The following is a 13,452-nucleotide window of genomic DNA, read 5'->3' as shown; positions in this document are numbered from 1 at the left end:
ACCAATGAACTGAATTTCTTTCTTAAAAGTTCTACCTCTCCCAAGCTGTCTAGTTTAGAACCACCTATCTTGAAAAAAAAATGACATCCATAAAGACAAAATAGGTCCTCAGCTCTGCAGTTAGTTTCTAACAGTTTTGGGGTGTGTTTTCTTTCCAATAGGACCAAGATGAAAGGCACAGCAGCATATCCGATCAGTCTGCTCTACATTGATGGGAGAATAAACAGAATCTTAGACTTGTGCCCAAGAAGTGTCATTCTGAAGTAAAGAGAAGGTGGTGTCCTTGACAGAGGAGCTTCTTCACTTAGAACAGCTACATCACCCTGATTCCCTGAGCCCAGCAACTAGGGCTGGGCTGTTTCCACCGTCATCAGGACATGAAGTCTTTGATGTGAACTGAAGATTTTGGACCTGAGTTTATCCTTTTATGAACTCTTTGATATCAATACAGAACCACCCCATCTTTTTTGTCCCTTTCCCCATTTTCCACCCAGTAAATTTATATTAATGTGTTGTATGATAGGAGATGCTGTTGCATGATACTTGGCTATTGTTTTAAGTAAATTTTATCAAAAAGCATTTAATGAGGTACTGGATGATTTGGCAACTAAATGATATGATACTTTATTTCAGTGAAATGTCCTAGTCTAACATCTAGTAGATACTCCCTGGAAATACGATCACCTGAAAAGTGGTAAAAACTCTCCCACTGTCTAGTAAACATATACCCTTCTATGCTGGGTAATTACTAGCACACCTTTTATAAGACCATATCTCTGTTCGTATATAAGATATCTCAGAGGTTGTATTTGCAGGTTCCTTGGACATTTACAAAGAAGTTTATTCAACTCTGTTCCAGGAGATTATGCCTGACCAATGTAGCTCTCCCTTACTATAGTAAGCAATAAATTCAGCTTTATCTTCTCATTTCAGATTAAGTAATCCAGATTTAAAGTATGTAAACAGCTGGCATAATACCTGGCTTAATTGATGCTTAAGTAATGGTAGCTGCTGATAATAGTATTAGGACCTAAATCAAATGAGCAATTATAAAATTAGAATATCAAATATAAGACTCAGAGGTTGATGAGCCCACCACTCAATATCTAATATAAAAAAAAAACACAGCTGGGGACTTCCCTGGTGGTGCAGTGTTTAAGAATCCACCTGCCAATGCAGGAGACATAGGTTCAATCCCTGGTCCAGGAAGATCCCACATGCCGCAGAGCAACTAAGCCCATGTGCCACAACTACTGAAGGCTGCACTCTAGGGCCTGCGTGCTGCAACTACTGAGCCCGCATGCTGCAACTACTGCAGCCCGCGCACCTAGAGCCCATGCTCCGCAACAAGAGAAGTCACCACAATGAGAAGCCCACACACTGCAACAAAGAGTAGCCCCTGCTCTCTGCAACTAGAGAAAGCCACGCGCAGCAACGAATACCCAAGGCAGCCCTAAATAAATAAATAAATAAATAAAAATAGAACAAAATACTAAAAAATAAAAAAACACAGCTGAATTGATTGCTTACCTGTGGTAGGGGAGAGATAAGTTAGTCAGACAGTGGCCTCCCTGATCAGAGCAAACTGCTGATCTTATATAGGGTTTTGAGGAAGCATGGAGTTCAAGCACTGGAAGAGTTTCAGAGGTTTAAGTGGGTTGACATCATCTGCAGATGTGTAGTACTTGAGTGAGACTATTGTTGATTAATTGACATTCAGAGGCAAGTTTCCTGGAGGGCATCCATTTCTGTGTCTGACTTTCAAGAGTGAGGGACTCACTGATTGGCAGGCTGGTAAAAGCCTCCTTAAGTTGTCTAACTCCTATAGTATTTATCCCTTTGGAGGTAAGGAGGTATTGTCAATTTGATGGTATTGGGGAGTCAGAATCTTGAAACAGCCTAACTAAGAGCCCCAGAGAACAATTAACCTTGGTCCTGAGGTGGCACTGAAAACCTTGGTCCTGAATTATGCATAGGAACAAAGATCCCAATTGCTGCACAGGAGAGATGATCAATCTTAATGGGTTGCAAATGAGTGTTGTCGTGACAGTCACATGCCAAGAATATTAATATCCTCATCCAGAACAAGAGGAGAATTATAGAGTTAGACTGGTGATCATTTCTAGTCATGATGATAGTTAAAACAGCCTATTTAGTGTGATGATTTGTTAAAGCATTTCTATGATACTTTAGAAGTGTTTCTATAGTACGTTTAGAGTGTCTATCATATATACTAGCTTCTATTGTGACCCTCTACTTTTATTTGAAATAACAAAAAAACAGACAAAATATGAAACAATGGTTTTTAAGAGACTGGACATCAAGCAACAAAGCACTCTCATCCCTGAAAGAAAGGGAACAAGTGAGGTGGGCCCTGTTGTTGCCTCGACGACTTACAGCCTTGAGGGAGTTCAGGCTGTGATGCAAGGAGTGGAAATCAGGATGGGTTCCCTGGGTTAAGGAATGAGAATTGAGAGTCCGGGGAGACACAGGCTGCAAGCGTTCCAGGACAGAGGACGGGAGAGGAGAGAGCCGCACAGAGGGAGCATGTCAGAGACGCCCACAAGGTCCTCTCTGAGTACTGAGCTGAGTACTGGGCAGCACATGCCTTTGAGGAATCTACCTAAGGCTGGAGAAAAGGCCATCCAAAAGGGTTAGAAGTGACAGTGCCCAGCATGCACATGCACGCACACGTGCGCGCGTGCAGTACCAGTTCTCACCAGCCAGAATTGGAAACCTGGTGATTTCCGGGCACTGGGTAGTACACAACAGGGCCTGGCCTCAGTAGTGGTGAATAGTGAGCCCTGGAGTCAACACAGCTCTGCTCCTAACACGTCTTAACAGCATGGCCCCAAATGACCCATTTCCAAGTAACTGTGTTTCAAAACAGAGCTTAAGGATATTTAGAAGGATACAAAAAAATATGGTACCCATCAAGGTAGAATCACGATTTCTGGCAAAATTATCAGGCATGCAAAGAAGCAGGAAAATAGGGCCCATAATGAGAAAATCAAAATTGACCCAGAACTAACACAAACATTAGAGTTGACAGACAAGGACATTAAAACAATTATTGTAACTATTCTGTATATTCAAAGAATATTATATCAGTAGATGGTAATATGAGAAAAAGAAAGCAGCAATAGTTTATAATTATTTAGTTAACTAGTAGAAAAATGATGAGAGATTCCCTTTAGCAATAGAGATTTACTGCCTGTGGTAACATCAGATTTAAAGGTGAGACTAACACAAGATCTGAAGATGCTTTGACTAATTTCTTGAAGACTGTAATTGTTCTGAAGCAAGGAGACTAAGCCATGGCTTCTACTGATTTAAGGGACAGGCAGTGCCATGTTTCTAACACCCCTAGAGCATGGCCTAACCATTTCATGTAAGTACAAAAAGAGATTTATGAAAATCTAGGAAGAATCAATCTGAACTCTAATTGACTTTGTTCCAGTTAGCCTGTCTGTAAAGTCTTTTACCCTTGGGGATTCTGAGACCATAGCTATTTCTTTGGTAATTTTTTGGTCAGCTTTATTGAGGTATAACTGACATTAAATTATAAGATATTTAAAGTATACATTGTAATAATTTGATATTCACTGTGAAAGATTCTTCTCAACTTGCTAATTAACACATCCATCACCTCACATCTTTTTAAAAAAAAATTTGGTGACAGCATTTAATTTCTACTCTGTTAGTAAATTTTAGTTATACAAGACAGTATTTTCAACCACAATCATCATGTTATACATTATCTTATAACTGAAAGTTTGTACCCTTTTCCCAACTGCTTCCTATTTCCTCTACCTCCCAACCCCTGGAAATCACTTTTCTAATCTCTGTTTCTATGAGTTTGACCTTTTTTGGGGGGATTCCACATGTAAGTATCTTTGGTAATTCCTTGAGTCATTTCTTTAGGCTAGTGTAGGTAATCTAATGTCACATCAGCTATAATTTGATAATATGAAAGGGCTGCAGTATATTTTCTCTGCAAGTAGATCCTGCCTATTAACTCTGTAGGTGCCACAAAGAAGAAAGGAATATTTCTCCAGCAGAGATCCCAAAGTATCAGGTATGGGTTGAGACTTAGAATTGTTGTAAATTCTCAGTTTTCAGAGCGGTTCTAGTAGACCAAATCAAATCAAGTTTATTTCTTCTCAAGCTTCTATGATTACATTTTCAAATTCTTCATCATCTTTTATCGTGTCAGTCATTTTTACATTAAGACAAAATTCTCTCTCTCTCTCACTGTAAGTCATTTTGCTTTTTAGACAACCTCAAAACTCCTCTGAGGATCTGATGTTCCAGAGTAGCAGGATTAAGGGTAGAGAACACTAATATCAACAAGAATGCTATATTGTTCCACTTGGGAGTTTAGAGGAAGGACAAGGAACTGTTGTGGGCTCAGGTTCTCCCTCAGAGCGGCCATGATTAGACAGATTTTGGATTGTCCTTCAGCTTCTTAGCCAGAATTGAACAATTGTTATTTCAGTGCTCCTTTCACTTGCACTATTCTCCTGGCTTCTTTACCTACAGGCTTCCAATTCTTAACAGAAGACCTTTTGGTCTAGTTTTTATCTCAGGGGTCAATTTTTATCTAGAGAGCCATAGCTTGTTTACTCTCTAAGCCTCTCTAAAAACATCTGGCCACATATTATATATTTTCTAAAAATAGTTTCACATTTCAATTTTTTTCTTAATAAGTTCCCTAGTTTATATTTGAGCCTGTTTAAAAAAAAAGGGAGGACTAGTCCTCCTTTACTTCAGCTGTGGGGTCTACCCCAGAATACTTTCGAAAAAAGAGGAGATTTTCTAAGAAATTTGACTATTTGATAATATTTGACATCTCTCTTCTCAAGAGTGTTTATTCTGGGCTTTTATCTCTGGCGATCTCTCACTTCATTGAGTGAGATGGCTCTATGGTGGTACCACACTATAATATTTTCTCCACCTTGGATTTCCTTGGGCAATAGGGACTCTGTAAACCATTTGCTAATGTAATCCCTTTTCTAAATGGTCAGAAACGATGAACAATATATAGAAGACTAAAACAGACTGGAATATTTCCTGATTACCAGCCCCAGCAGAGTGTTTTTCTTTTCTTATATAGTTCTAATAAGAGATCAGGATTGAGTCTCATTGGAAGGATTGGTTCAATGCCACCCTCAACCAATCACTGTGACTTGAAAGATGAATTGTATACTGACTGGTTAGGTCTCTATGTGAGATATGTCCATCTCTGAAACTGAGGGTGGTCCCCAAAGGAAATCTAAGTGATATTTCCAGAAGAAAGGGGAAATGGAGGTGGACCAGATCAAAACCATAGATGTCAAAAGTTTGTAAGTGGAGAAAATACACCAAGGTCACTAGTGAACTTCATTTACACTGCAGCCAGAAAGCTTTGAGTAGCGGATAGGGTCCTCATACTGACACTCGTTTTCCTCCAGAGCACTAATGGACAGCCACAAGCTGTCAAGTTCTTCCTGAAGCTTTTAAAACTATTTCATTAGTAACCTATGTATAGGGGCTTTCAGGTAACTAAAGACATGGCAGCTACTTAGCTGTCTGCCTCCTAATATTCCCTTCACAAGCAATATGAAACAAGAAAGAAAAAGTAAATTCTACACAAAACCATACTCTATATAACTCGAAGGCAGATAATGTCAAATCTTCAAAATAATTAAGTAAAATGAGGAGAAAAAAAATCACCAAATCCCCATGCATGGCTCTCTCCCACTTCTGCCCCACCTCCCTCAATAAAAGGCTCTGTGGCAGACAAAGGTAGACCAAAATAACTGCAGTGAAGACAGAAAAAGGAAACTAGGGAAGGAGTCTAAGGTTGATCTGGAACTGCCACCACAAAGACTAAATGCACCCTAAATCTGGAAATACTAAAAAGTGTCCAGGCAGATCAGAGCATGAACTACAGGAAAGGGACTTCAAAGTACATACATGATTTAAAAGGTACAGGCATGATTTAAGGGGGCAGTCATCAAAATGCATAGATTCTGGAGGAGTAAAAAAGGCAAAAGGGAGAAGCCCTCTTTCGAAAGTGTTAAGGGGAAAGAGAAAAAAGGAAAATTGTAGGGCCAGTAAGAAAAAAGACAAGCATAAAATATCATACCTGTGAACAAGAGGAAAGTTAAGTCCGTACAGAGCTACTGCTGAAAGTCAGGAAGTGAAATTCCCTACATTTCAACTGAGGAAAATTTCCAATAGGCATTCATGGAGGAGGACACGAAAAATGAACATTCCAAACAAATGTATTTCAGACAAACTTTTGAGGACACGATAAACCACTGGGAAACAAATTCAAAAACTGAGACCAGAAATGGACAAAAATCAGAAGTAAAAGGAGAGTTGTTTAAACTCAGGAAAGAAATGGAAGAAAAAGACAAAATTGTCTCAGAAATGAGGAATAAGTTACAAGATGCTCAAGGGAGAACAGATTCAGATGAAAATAACAGTCATTGAAGAAAGGCAGGAAAACAACCAAGAAAATGAAAATTGTATAAAGAAGTTCAGAGAAAATGTAAATGGAATGGAAAATAGGCAAAGAAGGAATAATAATTGTGTTATTGGAGGCCCTGAGGAAGAAAAAACAGTAGAATAGAAGTAATATTTTAACCTACAGCCCAAGCACACTTTCCAAAACTAGAAAAAAAAAATGTATATCTGAATCTACATTATAAGGATGCTGTGGGTACCCTGGGAAAACTGATCAACTTTGAGACATATTCTAATAAAACTATTAGATTTCAAAGACAAAATGTTATCAAAGTCTACAGGCAAAAAGATCAAATAACTTAAAAGGCAAAAGAAACTGGCAATAGACATTTAAAAACCAACACACCAAGCAAAGCAACAGTGCAGCAGTGTGGTAGGCAGAATTCTAAGGCCCTGAGATTCCCTACACTCTGATATGCATGCCTACACCATCCCTGGGACTGTGAAAATGGTGATTTTACTCATGATTCAATTATATGTTACAACTGACTTTAAGAAAGGAAGAGTATCCTGGTCTAATCACGTGAGTCTTTTAAAAACTGTTTTCCCCACCTGGTTACAGAAGGGGAAGTCAGAGATTTGAAGCACAAGATTTCACGTGCCCTTGCTGCCTTGAAGATGGAGAAGGCCACATGGCAAAGAATGCAGGTGTCCTCTAGGAGCTGAGAACAGCCCCCGGTTGAAAACCAGCAAGGAAATGTTGACCTCAGTCCTAAAACTGCAAAAAAAACTGAATTCTGCCAACAACCAGGTTGAGCTTCAAAGCAAATTCTTCCCTAGACCTCCAGAGAGAAGCACAGCCTTGCTGATACCTTGCTTTCAGCCTATGAAACCCTGAGTGAGACTCTAGCCTCGCTGTGTCTGTATTCCTGATGCACAGAAACTATGAAATAATAAGTGTGTATTATTTTAAGGGTTTAAGGTAGCAGCAATAAAGAAGTTAATACAAGTAGCATTTTTTTAAAACTCTAAGAATGTGTTAAAAAAAAAACTCAAAGAATGTGTGTGAACCAAGGATTTTATATCCAGATACATTGTCCTTCAAATAGCAAGACTAAGAAAATTGGTTAGAAACATATAAAAACTTAGAGAATTCTGTACCCATCAGCCCTTCTTAAGGAATTTGCAATAGCAGAGGTCAGCAAACTTTCTCTGTAAAGGGCCTGATGGTAGATATTATGGGCTTTGAGGGTCATATACGGTTTCTGTCACTCATTATTTTTTGGTTTGTGTGTGTGTGTTTTATACAATCCTTTAAAAATAAGGAGAAAAATTCTTAGCTCATAAGCCATATAAAAATGGGCTATGGGCCATACTTGCCTGTGGGCCTTATTTGAACAACCTTTGTATTAAGGATGAGCCTCATCCAACCAAGTGATAACTGGGAAAATTTCAGGCAAAGGACTGATGGTGTGAGCATTTAAAAATATATAAAGCAATATATGAAGCAAAGGTCAGAATGACAATGGAAAACTGATGTACAAATGTTACATATTATGACAAAGCAGAAATGCAACTACAAAAATGGCAAAAAGAAGAAGGAAATACAAAAATAGAATAATGTTATATAGGCCACAGGAGGGCATTAAAGGATAAAAAAAAAACTTGATAAACCAGATAGCCAAAGGTTAAATAAGGAAACTGGACTAACAGCATTTTAAAAAGTACAAGCAAGGGAGGCAGTTCAAGACGATGATGTAAGAAGATTCTGGACCCACCTCCTCCTACGGACACACTGAATCTACAGCTATATATGGGACAATTTCCTCTGAAAACTAGCTGAGCATCTCTACATGGGGAAAATGAGCAAAAGGCCACATCAAAGCGGTAGGAGAGGCTGAGATCCAATTTCATCACAAACCCCATCCCTGGCATGGCAACCCACAATCAGGAGGAAACATAAACCCAGAGCTGCTCCCTGAGGAGTGAAAGGTTTGTACCCCAAAAAAGGCACCCCAACTTTTAAGATTTGCACATGAGAGACAAGCCTCCAAAACATCTGGCTTTGAAATCCAACAGGGCTCATGTCCATGAGACCCAAAGGGCTGCAGCAATCTGACAAATGGCCCTTGAAGGACTTGCATGAACTCACCATGGGGTCCAGCACAGAAGCAGCCATTAGAAAAGCACTTCGACTTTACAAGAAAGAGATTCAATTGCTAATCTTAAAGCATCCACCAGAAGGGTGGGATGCGCTGCAATACTCTCCAGGGACAGAGGATGGTGGACACCATTTTCACACTCTCCCTCTGCATTGCTAAAGCCAGTGGGTGCCTTTTTTTCTCACCCCTTGGCAGGTGTCATCTCTACCCTCCAACCAGGGAGTGCCATCCTCACTAAAACTTTAATTTTGCTAAACCTAGAGGTGCCATCTTTTTTCCCCACTCTAGACCTTTGTTTTCTCTTCTTGGGGGTGGGCTCCATCTTTGTGCTCTCTCTCTACTGTGCTCCAGAGTGTCAGCATCTCCCAGAGGGGAGGTTTTATATGCATCTGGTGCCTGGTTTTTGTGGGTGCCGCCCACAGGATGCCCCTTGATCACTTGGCTCTGGAGGCCTGGGGGCTTACATTCCTGGGTGCCAGAGGACTGTAACAGTCAGAGACAGTTCTTGGCAGACTACTACCCCCAGGGCACTGCAAAGATAGCCTACTAAAACTTACAGTGTTTCTGAGAAAGAGGCCTATTTGCTCGTCCAGAAGCTCTGACCTGAGCGGCAGGCTTTACTGGTCTGGCACGCTTCTATGAGGTGATCTTGGGTAAGAGAGGCTGGTGGGCACAATCTTTGTGCTCTCCCCCTGCTTCACTCCAGCTTGCTGGTATATTCCAGAAAGGAGCTTATACACTTGTTTGGTGCCCCAATTTTTGCAGCTGCCACCAGGGAACACCTCTACATTTTCTGACTCTGGTGGCTTACACTATGGGTCCCACAGAACTATAGCCAGGAGAAAGAATTCTTAAACAGCTACCACCCTTAGGGCACAGCAAGAGGCAACAGCTCAGGAGAGCCAGGAGCTCAGTCTTCTTATGAAAGAGGCCTAAATGTTTAGCATCACTGATGCAGCATAGGGGCAAGGCTTCTAATTAAAAACACACCAAGGGCTGACTGTAAACCTTTCTAGAGACTGCAGAGGGCAGGCACAGCCTTCATGCTCTCCCTCCAGAGCAGGTACTGGCACTCCAGAATGCCAGTATTGCTTGGGCGGGAGCTCTTACACATGTCTAGCGCCCCAGTTTTTACCTCTGGTGCCCTGGTTTCTGTGGCTGCCACCCAGGAAACATCCCTTTATCACCTGGCTCTGGTAGCCACAGGGGCTCACCTTCCTGGGTTCCACAGGACTGTAACAATAGAAGAGAGAATTCTTGGCAGACTGCCACCCCCAGGGCACTGCACAGACAGAAGCCTGAAACACACCTTTGGTCTTTCTGTGAAAGAGGTATTTACTTATCCTGGAGCTTTGGCCTAAGGGACAGGATTCAGGTATAGCATGCATTTAGAGGCATGTGGAGGTGCTCTCAAGAAATATGGGCAAGAGGACACCATCTACACTCTCTCCCTCTGCCTCACTCCCAGAAAAGCAACTTATACACTCCTCTGGAGCCTTGATTTTTGCAGCTGTTGCCCAGGGAACACCTCCAGATCACCTGGCTCTAGGGGCCAGCAGGACTTATGCTTGCAGTTCCATAGGACTGTATATATTTGCATGCTTTAAAAGCTGCTGCCTGAAGGTCTGGCTTCTAAATCTGCCTGAATCAAGGTGCTGACTGAAATACCCCTCTTTGGAACACTGACAGGTCTTGGCACACCCTCAACTACTGGGAACTATTAAAAATAAAATAGGCCGTGTGGACAGTCACAAAGGATTGAGAGACAACGAAGAGCTGGGGCAGGGCTGAATGATAAGGTTCATCTCCTACACAAGGTCACTCCTTCAAGACAGAGAGGTAGTTGTTTCGTCTACTATATAGAAACCAACAAAGAGTCATGTAAAATGAAGAAATTGAGGAATATGTTCCAAATAAAGGAAGAAGATAAACCTATGAAACAGAGGTAAGTAATTTAGCTGATAAAGAGTTCAATAATGGTCATAAAAATGCTCACCAAACTGGGGAGAACAATGGATGAACCTAGTGAGAACTTTAATAAAGAGATGAAAAATATAAGAAAGTACCAAATAGAAGTCACAGAACTGAAGAACACAGTAACAGAACTGAAAAATATACTAAAGGGTTTCAACAGCAGAGGAGATGAAGCAGAAGAAAGGATCAATCAACTCAAAGGCCAGGCAGTGGAACTCACCCAATCAGAGCAGCAAAAAGAAAAAGAATGAAAAAAGTTAAGATGGCCTAAGCGACTTATGGGACATCAAGCATATTAACATTCACATTAAAGGGGTCCCAGAAGGAGAAGAGAGAGAGAAAAGGGCAGGAAACTTATTTGCAGAAATAATGGCTTAAAACTTCCCTAACATGGGAAAGGAAATAGACATCCAGATCCAGAAAGTCTAGGGAGTTCCAAAAAAGATGAACCCAAAGAGATCCACACTGAAACACATTACAATTAAAATTTCAAAAGTGAAAGACAATGAAAAAATCTTAAAAACAGCAAGAGAAAAATAGTTTGTTACATACAAGAGAACCCTCCCATAAGACTCTGAACAGATTTTACAGCAGAAACTTCACAGGCTAGAAGGTAGTGACACAATATATTTAAAGTGCTAAAAGAAAAAAAATGTTCCAACCAAGAATACTCTACCTGGAAAAATTATTATTCAGAATTGAAGGAGAGATGAAGAGTTTTCCAAGCAAGCAAAAACTAAAGGGAAACATTACCATGAAGCCAGCCTTAAAAGAAATGTTAAAGGGATTTCTTTAAGCTGAAAAGGAAGGGCACTAATTAGTAACAGAAAAACATATGAAAGTATAAATCTCACTGGTAAATATAGTGGATCATTCACTTAAAAAACTAAAAAGAAAAAAGTAGTAAAAATAACTATAATAATTAGTTAAGGGATACATAAGATTAAAAGATGTAAAATGTGACATCAAAAATATAAACGTTGGGGGTGCATAAAAAGGTAGAACTTCAAAATATGTTCAAACTTATTATCAACTTATTGACTGTTATAAGTTGTTATATATAAGCCTCATGGTAGCCACAAAGCAAAAACCTATGGTAGATACACAAAAGATAATGAGAAAGGAATCTAAGTATACCACTAAAGGAAGTCACCAATCCACAAAGGAAGAGATCAAGAGAAGAAAGGAACGAGAAGAAGTACAAAACAGCCAGAAAACAATTAACAAAATGGCAATAAATACATACCTATCAATAATTGCTTTAATGTAAATGAACTAAATTTTCCAATCAAAAGACAAAGAGTGGCTAAATGCATTAAAAAACACATAAAAACTAAGACCCATCTATGCTGTTCACAAGACACTCCATCTGTAAGAACACAGACTGAAAGTGAAGGGATAAAAAAAGATATTCCATGCAACAGAAACGAAAAGAAAGCTGAGTTACCTATACTTATCAGACAAAATATTATAGTCTTTAAACAAAGACTGTAATAAGAGACAAAGAAGGAGATAATGATAAAGGGGTCAGTCCAGCAAAAGGATATACCAGGTATAAATATTTACGTTCCGAACATAACAGCCACCTAAATATATACAGCAAATATTAACAGGCTAAAAAGAAGGAGAAATAGACAGTAATACAATAATAGTAGGGGACTACAATACTTCACTTACATCAATGTATAGATCATCCAGACAAAAAATCAATAAGGAAACATAGACCTTAAATGACACATTAGATCAAACAGACTTAACAGATACACACAAAACATTCCATCCAAAAGCAGCAGAATACACATTCTTCTCAAGTGCGCTTGGAATACTCTCTAGGATAGATCATATGTTAGGCCACAAAACAAGTCTTAATAAATTTAAGAAGACTGAAATCATATCACGCATCTTTTCTAACAACAATGGTATAAAAGTAGAAATTAATTACAAGAAGAAAACTAGAAAACTCACATATATGTGGAGAATAAACAACATGCTATGGAACAACCAGTGGGTCAAAGAAGGAATCACAAGAGAAATAAAAAATACCTAAGACAAATGAAAATGGGAATAAAACACACCAAAATTTATGGAATACAGCAAAAGCAGTTCTAAGAAGGAAGTTTATAGCAATAAACACCTACCTCAAGACATGAGAAAAATCACAAACAAACAACCTAACACTATACCTCAAGAAATTAGGAAAAGAAAAAAATGAAGCCCAAGTTAGTAGAAGGAAAGAAATAAAGAATAGAGCAGAAATGAATGAAATAGAGACTAAAAAGACAGCATAGGGCTTCCCTGGTGGCGCAGTGGTTGAGAGTCCGCCTGCCGATGCAGGGGACATGGGTTCGTGCCCCAGTCTGGGAAGATCCCACATGCCGTGGAGCGGCTGGGCCTGTGAGCCATGGTCGCTGAGCCTGTGCGTCTGGAGCCTGTGCTCCACAACGGGAGAGGCCACAGCAGTGAGAGGCCCGCATACCACAAGAAAAAAAAAAAAGAAAAAAAGACAGCATAAAAGATTAATGAAACTAAGAGATGGTTCTTTGAAAAGATAAACAACACTGACAAATTTTAAGCTAGACCCACCAAGAAAAAAAGAGAGATACCACAGAAATACAAAAGATCATAACAGACTACTATGAAGAATTACACACCAACAAATTTGACAACCTAGAAGAAATAAATTCTTAGAAATATACAACCCTTGAGACTGAATCATGAAAAATAGAAAATCTGAATATACTAAAGAGAAATAAGGAGATTGAATCAGTAATCAAAAACCTCCCAACAAAATAAAGTCCAGGACCAGATGGCCTCACTGGTGAATTCTACCAAACATTCAAAGAATAATTAATACCAATCCTTG

General features: G+C 39.5%; 1 protein-coding gene across 1 annotated transcript in view; it reads left to right on the top strand.

Moving 5' to 3' along the window:
* Positions 1 to 518, top strand: part of CCDC150 (coiled-coil domain containing 150) — a gene marked incomplete at its 5' end in the record, with an annotated part of 90,743 nt that extends 90,225 nt beyond the window's left edge. The window contains 2 exon segments of the mRNA XM_079709617.1: positions 162 to 209; positions 213 to 518. Coding sequence (XP_079565743.1) covers positions 162 to 209; positions 213 to 287 — 123 coding nt within the window. The 3' untranslated portion in view covers positions 288 to 518.
* Between the last annotated feature and the right edge of the window lie 12,934 nt (positions 519 to 13,452).

The sequence above is a fragment of the Hyperoodon ampullatus genome, assembly GCF_949752795.1.
Source record: "Hyperoodon ampullatus genome assembly, chromosome: 8".
Lineage (NCBI taxonomy): Eukaryota > Metazoa > Chordata > Mammalia > Artiodactyla > Ziphiidae > Hyperoodon > Hyperoodon ampullatus.
Note: the sequence above shows the minus strand (reverse complement) of the source record. Positions and strands in the feature narration are given on the sequence as shown.